The sequence below is a fragment of the Diaporthe citri genome (genome assembly GCF_014595645.1).
Source record: "Diaporthe citri strain NFHF-8-4 chromosome Unknown scaffold_5, whole genome shotgun sequence".
In the NCBI taxonomy this organism is placed as follows: domain Eukaryota; kingdom Fungi; phylum Ascomycota; class Sordariomycetes; order Diaporthales; family Diaporthaceae; genus Diaporthe; species Diaporthe citri.
Genome location: NW_025064850.1, coordinates 226,662 through 239,719, shown reverse-complemented (window position 1 = coordinate 239,719; position 13,058 = coordinate 226,662). Strand labels below are relative to the sequence as shown.

At 59.5% G+C, this 13,058-nt stretch overlaps 5 protein-coding genes across 5 annotated transcripts; 2 read left to right on the top strand and 3 right to left on the bottom strand.

Moving 5' to 3' along the window:
* Positions 1 to 1,414: 1,414 nt before the first annotated feature.
* Positions 1,415 to 3,029, top strand: INS49_010781 (uncharacterized protein; the record flags this gene model as incomplete). The annotated part of the gene is made up of 4 exons (XM_043171504.1): positions 1,415 to 2,047; positions 2,118 to 2,183; positions 2,254 to 2,331; positions 2,397 to 3,029. The coding sequence occupies 4 exons, from the start codon at positions 1,415 to 1,417 to the stop codon at positions 3,027 to 3,029; spliced, it is 1,410 nt and encodes a 469-aa protein (XP_043023249.1).
* Positions 3,030 to 3,310: 281 nt separating this feature from the next.
* Positions 3,311 to 4,634, bottom strand: INS49_010780 (uncharacterized protein; the record flags this gene model as incomplete). Its single annotated transcript, XM_043171503.1, has 2 exons — positions 3,311 to 4,520; positions 4,600 to 4,634. 2 exons carry the CDS (start codon positions 4,632 to 4,634, stop codon positions 3,311 to 3,313), a joined length of 1,245 nt encoding a protein of 414 aa, XP_043023248.1.
* Positions 4,635 to 5,414: 780 nt separating this feature from the next.
* On the bottom strand, positions 5,415 to 6,471 carry INS49_010779 (uncharacterized protein; the record flags this gene model as incomplete). The annotated part of the gene is made up of 3 exons (XM_043171502.1): positions 5,415 to 5,642; positions 5,724 to 6,395; positions 6,448 to 6,471. The coding sequence occupies 3 exons, from the start codon at positions 6,469 to 6,471 to the stop codon at positions 5,415 to 5,417; spliced, it is 924 nt and encodes a 307-aa protein (XP_043023247.1).
* A 134-nt stretch (positions 6,472 to 6,605) lies between these two features.
* On the bottom strand, positions 6,606 to 10,885 carry INS49_010778 (uncharacterized protein; the record flags this gene model as incomplete). Its single annotated transcript, XM_043171501.1, has 7 exons — positions 6,606 to 6,915; positions 6,957 to 7,655; positions 7,745 to 7,954; positions 8,299 to 8,793; positions 8,865 to 10,556; positions 10,626 to 10,686; positions 10,747 to 10,885. 7 exons carry the CDS (start codon positions 10,883 to 10,885, stop codon positions 6,606 to 6,608), a joined length of 3,606 nt encoding a protein of 1,201 aa, XP_043023246.1.
* A 1,047-nt stretch (positions 10,886 to 11,932) lies between these two features.
* INS49_010777 (uncharacterized protein) lies at positions 11,933 to 12,991 on the top strand (the record flags this gene model as incomplete). Its single annotated transcript, XM_043171500.1, has 1 exon — positions 11,933 to 12,991. One exon carries the CDS (start codon positions 11,933 to 11,935, stop codon positions 12,989 to 12,991), a length of 1,059 nt encoding a protein of 352 aa, XP_043023245.1.
* Positions 12,992 to 13,058: the final 67 nt, after the last annotated feature.

Here is a 13,058-nt window from a genome sequence, read left to right as displayed (position 1 = left end):
ATGTTCTGCATAACCACAGGGGGTCAACGGAATCCTGTTCACTATTCAGGGCCAAGGGCTCATGGGACACGTTATTTGGAAAAAAATGACTAATACATGGCTGGGAAGCGGATTATTCGGTTTTTTATTTTTGAAGTTCTTGTCTACTTTTCTGTTGGTTTTGGTTTCCTCATGCCCCTTGAACAATGTAAATAGCATACAGGCCAGCGAGCGAGCGAGCACATTCTGGACTTGACTGAAGCATTTGAACCCAAGGACAGGACTTGAAAGCGCGCACATACACACGTTCATACCCCTATGAGTAGATAGATACATATGACTATATTCTTGTACAGAGCAGCAATCCTGGTGTCCCCGCCCACACAGACTGAGTATCAAGAGGTGTCAGAATATAATCTGAGTGGCTCCTGGCCTGGAATGAAAACGTACAATCGGTGGAATGATGTCACGGTACTATACAAGATCCCACGGCACATAGAAGTACCTATCGAGGTTGATATCATTCTACTGGTTTGTCTGCAACCTATGTGCAAAGAATTTCCCTACTCCTTCCTTCCTGTTTATATTGACCTCTTGATCCAAATTCCATTTTGCGAGGATGTCAAGTATGCAGCCAAGAGAAGCTGAGGGCTGCAGGTAGCCGTTGCAATCTTGGCTCTCTGTGTGTCGTTTGCAGGGAGAGAGTAGTTACGATGGCGTTCAGTCATTGGGAACATTGAAAGACTTTATCACAGATATTACCTTTTTGACAGCGAGGTTACTTTCTCCTGGTCACACACTGGACCAGTCTCAGAGATTCAACCACGATGCTTAGCCAGGTCAATTTGAAGTAGAATACCTGGGGCAGAGCTGGATTTCCATGTCACCTCAAGGGCTACAGTAACCATGTGGTCTACGTCGTACTCCACCTGTTCGCCGACTATCCGATCGGGACACCGAGCACCGTCAGGATCAATGCCAACTGCCCGAGAACCAATTCTTCAGTTTAGCCCTTTGAAGGGCTACTGCAGCAGGCATAGCCACTGTGCCACTTGGTGCATGCGTGTGCCGTCCGTTGCGGGCGTTGGTAAGAAGTGGGTATCGCTGACGTCGGGGGATCAACACAGGCAAGCCTGCACGGGCCAAGGTTTTCCATGCCACCAACGTCACCATGAGTTCTTTCGCATGCATTTCGCCGCTGGGGCTGGTGAAACTTGTGAAGCCCATCATGATGGGATTCTGGTGCCGTGCCGCCGGCCTATGACGCAGGCTAGGTCATGGGGGGAGGGCATCCGCAGCTTTCATACGGCGAGTCTCTGCTTTTGGCCTCCACCATTTTGAAGTGAAATATACCTGCCTACTCCCTGGATCATCATCATCAAATTGCACACATATTTTACAGATTCACAGACTCATCCAAAATACCCAATACATTATGTCTCTAGGCGGCGAAGACGTGAGGAAGACGGAAGAGCTCCCCGGCGCGTTCCCGTCTGAGGACGCCATCACTAAGTCTGAACTCAACAACAGCACCACCACCGCCGCCGCCAGCGGCACGACACCCGCCGGGACACAAGACCACACAAAACAATACCCCGAGCACGGCCTGGGCGCGCACCAGAACGTCGCCCAAGTAGGCGGCGCCAACAACAGCGGCATCCCCTCCCAGAGCCAGAACATCGCGCACACTACCGCAGCGGGCGCCGGGTCCACAGCAAGCCCGGCGGACTCGGACCCAGACCACCTCCTCCGCCGCGCCGGCGCGGAGGGAAAGCCTTCGTCTCAGGCCATACCGTCCAGCACGCAGCAAGGAACAGGAGGTGCGGTAGGCCGGGGCAGCGCGCAGCCCAGCTCGCTGTCGTCCGCGGCGAACCCGCTGAGCGGGCCTGCGGTGGGTGACGACGAGGCCGCCCTCGGGCCGGAGAACGCGCCGGATATCACTGAGGACCTCAAGGCCGTGGGCTCTGGGGCGGCCACTGCGGCCACTGCGGCTGCGATTGCTGCCAGGGATGCTGCGATTGCTGTCAAGGACGCCGCGGCGCCCGTGGTGGGCGCTGCTTCTGAACAGGTGAGGCAGACCTATGGCATATCCCTGCAGGGTAGACTGATGGCTGACTTTTTGTTTGTTTTCTCTCCAGGCCATGCAAGCCGTTGGTTATGCCGCGGAGAACGCCGGTCCCGCCGCGAGTGCTGCTTCTGAGCAGGTGAGGCGGCTCCTGCCATGTTCCTTCTGATTCCGCAGCAGCATATGACTGACATCATATGAATTCGTAGGCCAAGAACGCAGCCGTCTACACCAGAGACTCGGCCGTGCCCGCCGCAAACGCGGCAGCAAGCACAGTCCAAGCAAATGTAAGACCCAATCCACCGAAATCCGCATTAAACCAGATCAGTCAGACTGACACTCCCTCAAACAGGCCCCAGCCGCCCTTGGCGGAGGGACAACAGCGACCAACACAGCTGGCCCACGGGACGTTGTCCCGGAGGTGCCAGGTCAGGTGAAGAGCTCGCTCGCCGAGGCAGGCGAGGCTCCCGAGGCGGCTGCCAGCAGGCGCGCCGTACAAGGCAAGGGGCAGTTTGAGGGCGAGCTGCTGGGGTACGCGGCCGAGCTTGACGCTGACGAGGCGAGGCGCCAACAGCAGCTGCAGTCCGCGCAGCAGCAGCAGCAGCAACAGAAGCCGCTGAGGCCGCCGCCGGCGGGCGTGCTGCCGAGGCTGGACTCGGGCCCGCAGACGCCCAGCACGGGCGTTGCCGTCGTCATGGGGACCGACACCGAGCGGTCGTTCCCGCTTGGGTCGCACCCCGTTCATGCTGGAGACGGCGGCGAGCAGGCGGCACAGTCCGGGCCAGTTGCCACGGACGGTGTGCAGACGAGCAAGGTCCCGCAGACGAGCTCGGGCGACAATAACAGGGAGTCTGCAGCGCGGCGGCACTCACCGCCTGTGGAAGACAAGATGCCTGTGCGCAGGGGCGAGGAGGAGGCTGTCGGCAACGGGCCGGATGCCTGCAAGAAGCTGAGCTCTGGTACGCCGAGCGGTGTTGGGCAGTGAGTAGTTGGGATGAAATGACCGGGTTTGGGAGAACGGTAGAGGCGACTTATCGAGAGACTAGCCACAATGAGCCAAAAGTAATGATTTCGTCTCTCTGATTCTTCTTTTATTCCACAAACGCCGAGTACACCGGTCTTGCAAGAAATTTGTAGGACTTTGTATAACAGATCCCCCGCAGCCCACTGGCGGTGGCCCTTTTTGATTCGCCATGCATTTTCAATAGATAGTATATGTCCACCCACATATGATTCCTGTCTTTCCTTCCACCTCCGCCAACTGATCTATGCCGCCTTGCCGTTCTCCCCAGCGTCCTTCGCGTTTAGTGGCGGCAGCAGGCTACGCGCCAGGCTCCTCGACTGCTGTGACAGCACCGTGTCCATGACGACCAGGGCGGCCATGGCCTCGACGATGGGCACGGCGCGCGGCACGACGCAGGGGTCGTGGCGGCCCTTTGCGGCGAGAACGCCCTCACCCGTGCCGTCGTAGGTGGCGGTGGTCTGCTCCTGGCCGATGGTGGCCGGGGGCTTGAAGCCGACGCGGAAGTAGATGGGGGCGCCGTTCGTGATGCCGCCCTGGATGCCGCCGCTGTAGTTTGTCTTGGTGGTGAGCTTGGGGCGTGGCAGCCCCGCCCTGTCTGCGCCGGTCTCGAGGCGCTGGGCGGTCTCGGCGGGGATGAATGGGTCGTTGTGGATGGAGCCGGGCACCTCGCAGCCGCCGAAGCCGGAGCCGATCTCGAAGCCCTTGGTGGCGGGGATGGAGAGCATGGCGTGGGCCAGCAGGGCCTCCATCTTGTCGAAGCACGGCTCGCCCAGCCCCGAGGGCGCGTTGCGGATGACGCAGGTGACGGTGCCGCCGATGCTGTCGGCGCGGTCGCGGAACTCGGCGATGTGGTCCTCCATGCGTCGCGAGACGTCCTCGTCCGGGCAGCGCACGGGCAGGAACTTGTCGACGGTGGCGCGGTCGATGCCCTGCAGCAGGCGCAGGTACTCCGGGTTCGTGCTGGGGCTGGGGTGCTCGGCGGTCGGCGGGTAGAGGTGGACGCCACCGACGCTGGTGACGAAGGCGACGATCTCGACGCCATAGGCCAGGCGCAGGTACTTCTCGGCGATGGCACCAGCCGCCACGCGGCCGATTGTCTCGCGTGCGCTGCTCCTGCCGCCGCCGGAGGAGGCCTTGACGCCGTACTTCTCGAGGTATGTCCAGTCGGCGTGCGAGGGCCGCGGGTACATGTCGATGGTGGCGTTGCCGTAGTCCTTGGGCCGCTGGTCCTCGTTCATGACGCGCAGGCCGATCGGGGTGCCGAGGGTGATGCCGAACTCGGTGCCCGACTGGATCTCGACGCGGTCCTTCTCGTTGCGCGGCGTGGTGATGGCCGACTGGCCCGGGCGGCGGCGTGTCATCTGCGGCTGGATGTCGGCCTCGGTCAGGGCCATGCCCGGCGGGCAGCCGTCGACGATGCAGCCGACGGACCGGCAATGGGACTCGCCATAGCTGGAGGAGGGGGGGGGGATGCTGTCAGTCACGACTGTATGTGCATTTGTACCAGCTGTAGCCACGGCAGGGGACGTACGTGGTGACCCTGAAGTGCTCGCCAAAGGTCGACATCGTGAGAAGAAGCAGTCGTCCGTCGAAGGAGGGGAGGAGTGGCTCAATCGAGTCTGAGCCTTTTCGAGAACGAGAGCAGAACACAACAGACAAGAATTGGGTCGTGCTGGCCGGTGGAGGGAGAAGTAGGTCCAAGACAAGTTGCTGCCGTCGAAGCAGCACAGTCACTCCCGCCTTCGTCGGCGCATCGATGACTCGTCCCGTCCCTCCAGGAAAATTTCCCAGCACCAACCATGCCCAGCTCCAATGCCCCGCTACCCGCTATCGGCACTCTGGCCTGCTTGGTTCCTCAGTTCGATCAGCCCACGCCAACGCAGGGGACAAGGATCAGCCCGAGCGACCAGTCGCCTCAGGACCCATGCCCCATCCACCCGGGACCTGCAGCCGCGGCTTTTGGAGCTTCCTCCCAGTGGACAGGGGCCTGCTCCAATTTGCAAGTGCAACAGCTCGGTTCTTGACTTTGTCGAGGGCCGATCAACGACTCACGATACTTTGCATTCCCCTACACCCATGCACTGTTTCATTTGCACCAACACGGGCTTGGAAGTCTGAGTTGAATCATCGTTTTCGATGATTCGTTACGTTCTCTCTCTCAAATTGGCCCGCCGTCCTCATCATGCAAGTAGCTGAACTCTCCTGAGATGGATGATAATACACATTACAACACTGCCCAATGCCAGATCCACACACATTTGCACCTGGACCGTGACTCATCTCAGGCTTGAAGGAGCATTTATGTCCTCATGTCGACACATCCTTTGGCCGGAAGACGAGCCCTTTCTACACCGGCTTCGGCCCCTCGCGTGGCTCAAGAACCCTCGACAGGCCCGCCACAGCGCTCATTTCGTAAGGCCCAATAGCCTTGTCAATATCGTCGCGGCGGCGGTCAAGACCCCCAAACGTCACGAGGATACCAACAAATACCTCCCCAGTAGGCGGCTTGAGGCTGTCCCATCTCTGCGCGTCTGTCTCGCCCCAGGAGCAACTCCGACCCTGGTTGGTGTGGAACTTTTGAGATGCACGTCAGCCACCAGTGGTGTTCCGCCCGCGAAGGACATCGCATTTAAAAAGACAGGATATTGAACATACCCTGAGGGCCCTTGGATAGGCTTGCAGAGGGGATTCCAACTGTGTCACCACCTCGCCTCCTGGTCCGTCAATGTCAAACGGCTCGAGCAGGTCTGGGAGCTTCACACCTGGCCCAGCCCCTGTTTTTTCAACACCGACCACCCGCCGCGTCAGGCCTGTCGCCGAATCGTACTCGGCACTGATGCCGCAAAGGCATCGCGCATCTGCTTTGCCGCCAGACACCATACGACCGGTGAGCCGTCTCAGGGCTTGGTGCTCGCCAAGATCCTTCGCCCAGATCAGTGCTCCTTGCGGTATCAGGTGTTCATGCAAGTAACCCCTAGACATACGCTCGACTCTAGTGCCCATGAGCCGGAGCGTGGGGTTGGGCCCCGGCTGATGGGCCCGAATGCTTCGGTCTAGTATGTGCGAGTAGTCTTCGTCCAACAAGAGCCGTCCGAGGTCACTTGGGACGGGAAGCGCAACCTGGTGTGGTGGCTCCGAGTAGTCGGCGAAATCGGGGGGCTGCGCCTGCACGAGGCCCAGCTGCGTCAGCTGCAGGTTGCCCATGACAAAGCCCATGGTGCCGTTGATGCCTGTGATATACCACTCTGGGGCAGCTGAGAGGAAGCGTTGCATGTGGCATTGCGATGTATCACCCATGCCTGACGTCCTTCCGGAGTCAAGGACGATCTACCTCGCGTTGTCAGCAACAGGCCCTCTAGTTGGAGAGACCGGTACTTACCGTAAGGCCCTTCGGAGACGTCATCAACTGGTCGTTATTGATGTGAATGGGGACAGGAATATGAATGGTCAAGTCCGTGACCCACTCCCAGCACCCAAACTCATGGATTCTCTCACCATCCCATCATCCGAGCCAGCCATCCTGAGAAGCCGTCTCTCCTAACCATCAGGCGCTAACGCGATGCCAACCAATGAGCCCTCACGGTTCCAGAAGGTTTCCAACATTTTGGACTCGGACTGGACCTCAGACCACGACTTGGCCCAGTACACCTTGCGGGTAGGATTGAGCCTGGTCGCCTCTGGTGACGAGACGGTCACCGAGGGTATAGACTCGGAGTACCTCCGAGTCAGCTTCTCTTCATCGCTCATCGAAGTGTCGTCCTTTTCTTCCTTCTCCGGCCAGTATCTCCGGCCAAGCTGCTCGCACACCGACCAGATGCGGCGGCGGTTGGCAACCCCATCAGAGGTCCTGCGAGCCATTTCTTAGGACGCGTCATACTTTCCGCCCACTGAAAGACGCGATGGGCATTGTTGGTCTCCAACAGCGCCTGGTCTTGCTCAAGCAGTTCCCGAAGCTCAAAGAACCAAGGGAAGAAGGATGTCTTGAGCCGGTGACACCAGAACTGATGGTTGTTTCGCAGAAGCGCGTGGACCGGCCATGATGCCCTTGCCAGGTTGACCAGCTCGTCGTCCGAAATGAAGTTGGAGATCCTGTGGATGACATCGTACGGCGTCCTGGCAAAAGGGTCATAGCGGACGCGTCTCCCGAGGTCAGTGCACGAGGACCTTGGCTTGAAAGCATCTGTGTCGAACATAGACAAGACAAGCTCGCTCGCGCGGGGTACATTCAGGGGGTGGCTCACGACGAACTCGTAACCAGCCAGTGTCTCCCAGTTCTGACCCTGCATGTGAGCCGCATCACCATAGTCAACAACCCGCAAGGAGGTGCCGGCATCGAGCGACAGCCCCTGCATGACACTGTACAGTAGGTCCTTGTCTAGGCTGTCATCGTCAAAGGACCCGGTGAGGCACTTGGTCAGGATCTCGTAGCAGCACCAGTGGAACGGGAAAATGGCTTCGCAGTTGCTGTCAAGATTGTGGTAGCAAGATGGCGTGTCGAGGTCGACACCCTCGGCGTTCGGGTCGTCGCCACTCTCGACCGAGACGCCCCAGCAGTCATCGTAAGTGCCCGGCCCGCTCACAAAAGCTCTGCGGGCAGAGAAAACGGTCAGTGGGGACAACGCCAATAACTTCGCTTCCACGGCGCCGGGATTCCGGGCCCACCGCGGAGGACTAACACGGTTGGTTCCTCTGAGTCGTGGTTGCATGCGAGAACATGGAGTGTCTCGGCCCATTCTACCTCTTCCACGCTGATGACGTCCTGGTCGTAGGTGTGCTCCTCATCATGGCGTTCGTGAGAGTCGCGCTCGTCGTCCTCGTCCTCGGGCCCGTGATGTCCTTCACGTGCACCTTCTTTCCCTATCCGCTGGTTTTCCCCCTCTTTCGTCCTTTTCCTCAGGAAGGCGGCTGTTCGGGGCTATTCAGAGACCTTGATGCCGCAGAAAGGCCCGCCACACATGGCACAATAGCAGTCCAGGGAACCCATGGCGGAAAAGGGAGCTCATGGCAGAGGTAAAGTTTTCGGTGCGGCAGCGAGCCGAGTTTGAGGAGAAGAACCTGTCATCTTTATAATTGACGACCACGATCCTCCTTCGCTTGACTACCCACACTCGGCCATATGCACCATTGCTGCCTGCTGGGCCATGCAGGGGAAGAGGAAGGTGGTGAGAGGAGGGTTGGGGTCGTCGTTGGCAGGAATTCCCTTCTCGTCACCCGACTGTTCAAATCTCACCCGGAGTGCTCAACTCCAGGCATGCCCCTCTCGTCAAAGTCCATGAACGGGATGCCAAAGTCAAAATCCATGACCTCGCTGTCGAGCAGGTTGACAGGGGCCCAGCAATGGCGCCACTGCATGGCGATCATGGGGTCAGCCGCGAACCCATCGTCAGGGGCGGCGGCAGCAGCAGGGCCGTTGCCGCCGCCGCCGCCGCCGCTTTGGGTGGGCTCCAGCACCGGGGCTTCGCCGCCCCCGTTCATGGCCATGAGCGTGGCGGCGAGGCGCTCGGAGCTCCTCTCGTGGCGGGCGGCGGCCGACTTCTCCATGGCCTTCTGCAGCAGCTTGGCCGACTTGCCCGCCACGACGCACTCGTCCGCCATGGTCTCGAGGACCTCGATGGCCATGTGCACCAGCCTCAGGAGCGGCTGGATCTCGGCCTCGGACGCCTCCTGGTTGATGTAAACGAGGATGATGGACGTCGCGAAGATGGTGTATGTCGTGTTGTAGAACCTATTTGCGCCGCGGGATGTCAGTTCCGAGAGCACTTCATTCTCATAGCAGTGTTTGGTGGGACGACTGACCATGTGCGGAAGAACTCCTGGTGGTGGTAGGTCTCGTGAATGGTCTCGATGGTCCTTTTCGCCGAGTCCAGGCATTTCTGGACACACTCGTATGAACCTGGCACCGAGGACCTTTCGGCAGGCGTGGAGGTCAGAAGTATAGACCCGAATAGTAGTATCCGGAGATTAAGGTACCCTGAGCGTGTGAGGGGGGGCATCTGGTCAGTCTTCTTCTGCGAAGGGCTCGCATAACGGCCCAAGAAGTCCCACTTACGCATGTTCAACACAAGTTTCTGCCTCTTCATCCACATGGCCTCCTTGTGGCTGCCGATCTTGGACGACTGGTCCGACCCCAGCCTCGGGCGGATCGGCTCCGGCAGGTGGGACAGCCAGCTGTCGAAGCGCTGGTCGAGGTGCTGCGCCAGCTCGACCGTCCTGGCGGCCGAGTTCTGCGGGAGGTAGATGTCTATACACACCTGCCGGATCAATCTGGAGAAGTGTACCATGTGCTCGATGATGGCGCAGTGCGGCGGGTCCAGGAGCGGAGAGCCCGGGTCGAGGCCCGGGGTGAACTCGGTCAGGGGGAAGCCGCGGTTGTGGTACTCTTCGGAGCCGAGCCCGCTTGGGCGCCCCATGGCGAATGACAGCTCTTCCTCCAGGGAATAAATGCCCCACCAGGTCCTGGCCTCTGCCCTGAGCTGAGCTGGGCTTCTCTTGCAGCTTGGGCCTGGCTCGCGATTTATGCCCACTGCCAACGCGGTGCGCACAGCCATGCCGATGTAGAAGTAGGACCAGTGGGCATTGAGTTCGTTCTGGCAGACCTTCGCCATAAAGAAGAACGTCTGCACCATCTCCAAATCGGTGGCGAGCTCGAGCTCCTTGAACCGCGCCCTCGCCTCGTTGAAGAAGCGCCTGCTCCACTTCTGGTTGCTGACGCCGCCGACGGGCTCGATGTCGCGGTAGCCGACCAGTGCCCCGATGGAGAGGATGCTGAAGTACAGCGGCACGAAGCTCGCGTGCTGCATCATGGCCTCCTTGTCGCCGGACCAGAGCACCTCGCACCTCTCGAGGAAGGAGGTCTTGTCGATCATGGGGTGGATGTAGTGCATGGTGGAGAAGAAGTTGTGCAGGAAGACGCTGCACTGCCGGTAGTAGGCCGGCTCCATGGCCGTGAGCTGCGCCCCCGCCACGGTCAGGACCGTCGTGCCCCCGCCCCCGCTGCCACCGACGCCGCCGCCGCCACCGACACCACCGCCCTTGTCCGGCGCGTCCAGCTGCGGCGGCGAGAAGGCCGGGTTGTGCAGGTTGGACAGCAGGGCGGCGGCCATGGCGTCCGACTCGGAGTGCTCCGCCGCGCCGCCGCCGGCCTCGGACGACGCCGGCGACCGCTCGCCGCCACGCTGGACCTGGGAGAGCAGGGCGACCGACGACGAGCTGCCGTAGAACTCGACGTTCCTGGTGTGGCTGTTGATGGCCGTCACCTCCTGGCCGCCCCTCTGGCGGGCCCGCGTCGCGGTGGTCGTGGTGGTCGTGGTAGGCGGCGTGGCAGACAGCCCCGTGCTCGTTCCGGGCGAGCCGGATGGCGGGGCGCCGTGGTTAGTATACTGGTTATGGGCGGAGAAGCCCGACTTGACAGAGGACGAGCTGGCCGCTGCCTGCGCCTCTAGCTGGGCTGAGAGCTGCTCCACCTGCTGCTCTAGGCCCCTGACATATCTGAGATGGGGGAACTGTCAGTATTGATGGGCGTCCAGCACGGCTCGTGAGTGAGCAGAGAGGACGTACTCGGGAGTGTATCGCCTCCTGGATGAGTCCTGGCCTTGGTAGACACATTCCACATTGCGATCTGGGACCATATGTCAGCCGCCCGTGTTCCCGCAGTCACATGCAAGGCTGTAAGGCTTACTTCTGCAGTACGTGCAAGGGTACAGCTCGTCGCACTTGTTCTTCTTCAGCCTGCAGAGATTGCACGCCCTGGCCGCCCTGGGGCGGCGGACCTTGTGGCCCGAGTTCTGAGCGTGACCCGTCGAGCCGGTGGACTCCATATCTGTGCCTCACTCAACGCCGTGGCCATAGGGGGTCTCCGGGTGGGAGAGGGAAAAGCAAAAAGTGGTCCAATAGGGCGCTGCTGTGAGACATTGAGCGGCGGACGTCTTATGACGGCCCTAGTTGTTGTTCCCGGCCTGAGGCTCAAAAGGGGATGGAACGTGGTCGGAGCCCACCAATGCCGCTTCCCCGCAGAAACCGGGGGGCTGCACCCCAGCACCATGGGCCCCAGTACGAAGTACCTTGTGGAGAAGGTGTCCAGGGGGTGTGCTCCTTTTAGCGGCCAATGCCACCCTAGACTCAATATTGTTATGCGTGGAAGCAAGTCGCTTGGTTTCTTCGTGCGTTGTAATTGTAAAATTGGACATTGTTGGAGCATTATACGCCAGGTAAGCTGGAGCTGTGTGGGAGCCACCCTCTTTTACCCCTAGGTTTGTCGTACATATGGATGAATAAAGAATGGTATATATACAATCTATCTACTGCAAAGCATGCCTTATTTGACGTATACTTGTTTCAATGTATATGAGAAATGCGTGCAGAAATTCACATATAGGACAAAATACTAAACTTCTCTCTACCACTTGTCACTGGGAAATGTCTTTCGTCTGGAATGCGGAGTTCCAGCCGTTGAGCACACAACACACAAGCATTAACACAACAGAGACAGCCATGACGGACAGATCAGATAATTCCGGGGTCGAAGCCATGGTGTCTACTACGGGGAGGACGCTTTGTCATCCTAAACCCGAACGCGTGTTCTCGCCTGCGTTCAGAATGTGGGGCCGTCCACTGTCAATGATCCCAGATGCACCAAGCGGACCCTTGAAGTAGCTTTCGGATTTGCCGGACTACCCTGACCACCGCCCCAGGAGGGGCCGCGTGCTCGGCCCCATCCGGGCCAGAGAATCATAAAGGTTGGGCAGTCTCAGGCGGGATGCTATACTATCACTCAAGATGCCTCACCAGGAACGACGTAGCATCCAATTTCTTCTTAGCAATCTTGCATATCCAGGGCGGCCAGTACCTAATTGACCCCAGACAAAATGAGCATCCCAATCCAGGCAACGCCGCCCGACTCGAATGCCGCATACATCATCGACCAGCTCGAGGGCGAGCGCATCAGCATCCCCGGGAGTAAGGGTGTCTTCAGGATCCTCGCTTCCTCGAAACAGACCAGCGGAGGAATCGCCGTCTTCACAAGCGGTGCCGTGCTGTCAGACGCCCCAGGGTTCCACTGGCACGCCGAGGCCCACGACGTCTTCCTGGTGACGAAAGGTTTCCTCAAGCTGTGGAACGGGGACAAGTGCAGGGTCATGGGACCGGGAGACTTCGCCTACATCCCCCCGAAGGTCATACACAACCCGGAGCTCATCGGCCCGCACACCGAGACCCTGGGCCTCGTCGCCCCGGGCGACTGGGTCGACTTCTTCAGGTACGTGGGCGAGACGTACGAGGGCGTCGTCGTGCCCGAGTCGGACGACCGCGACCTCAAGAGCCTGCTCATCCCCAAGGTCATGGCCGCCAGGGACCGCTTCGACGTCAACTTCGTGCGGGACTACGACCCGCCCGCGGTCGGCGAGTGGCAGGACGACGAGAACGTGCTCCCAGACCCACTGAAGCCATACTTCCTGCGCGCAAACACTGGGCCGAGGCAGATTCTAGGCGGTGTCCTGTCTCGGCCCTTCATCTATGCTTCGCAGTGCAGCGGCAAATTTGCCATCTCTAGCATCGAGTCTTCGAACCAGTATGGCTCATCTGCGTTTGCACGGCAGTGGCTGACGTTTAAGAACGTGCACCACTGTTTTACCGTGCAGGAGGGAATTCTAAAGGTGAAGCTCAAGGAAGAGAATTCCGACAAGTGGAACGAGGTCAGGGAAGGACAGACGCTCTTGGTACCGGCTGGGAAGGCCTTCGTGCTTGATTTTGGGAGCCGGTTTGTCAGGGCAATCACATTCACCAATGGTCCTGGGCTCGAGGAAGTAGTCAGGCTGGCGGGCTCTGATTGCCCGACTGTGGTATTGCCAGAAAAGCCGGCAGACTATGACATTAGCAAACTACAAGACGCTTTGGAGCAAGTTGGCGTAGTTGTAGAAGATCTCTAGACATCGACCGTCAATGCTATTTGATCACATCATTGCGTTGCGGGCAAAGAACAGATGGTATTGACTT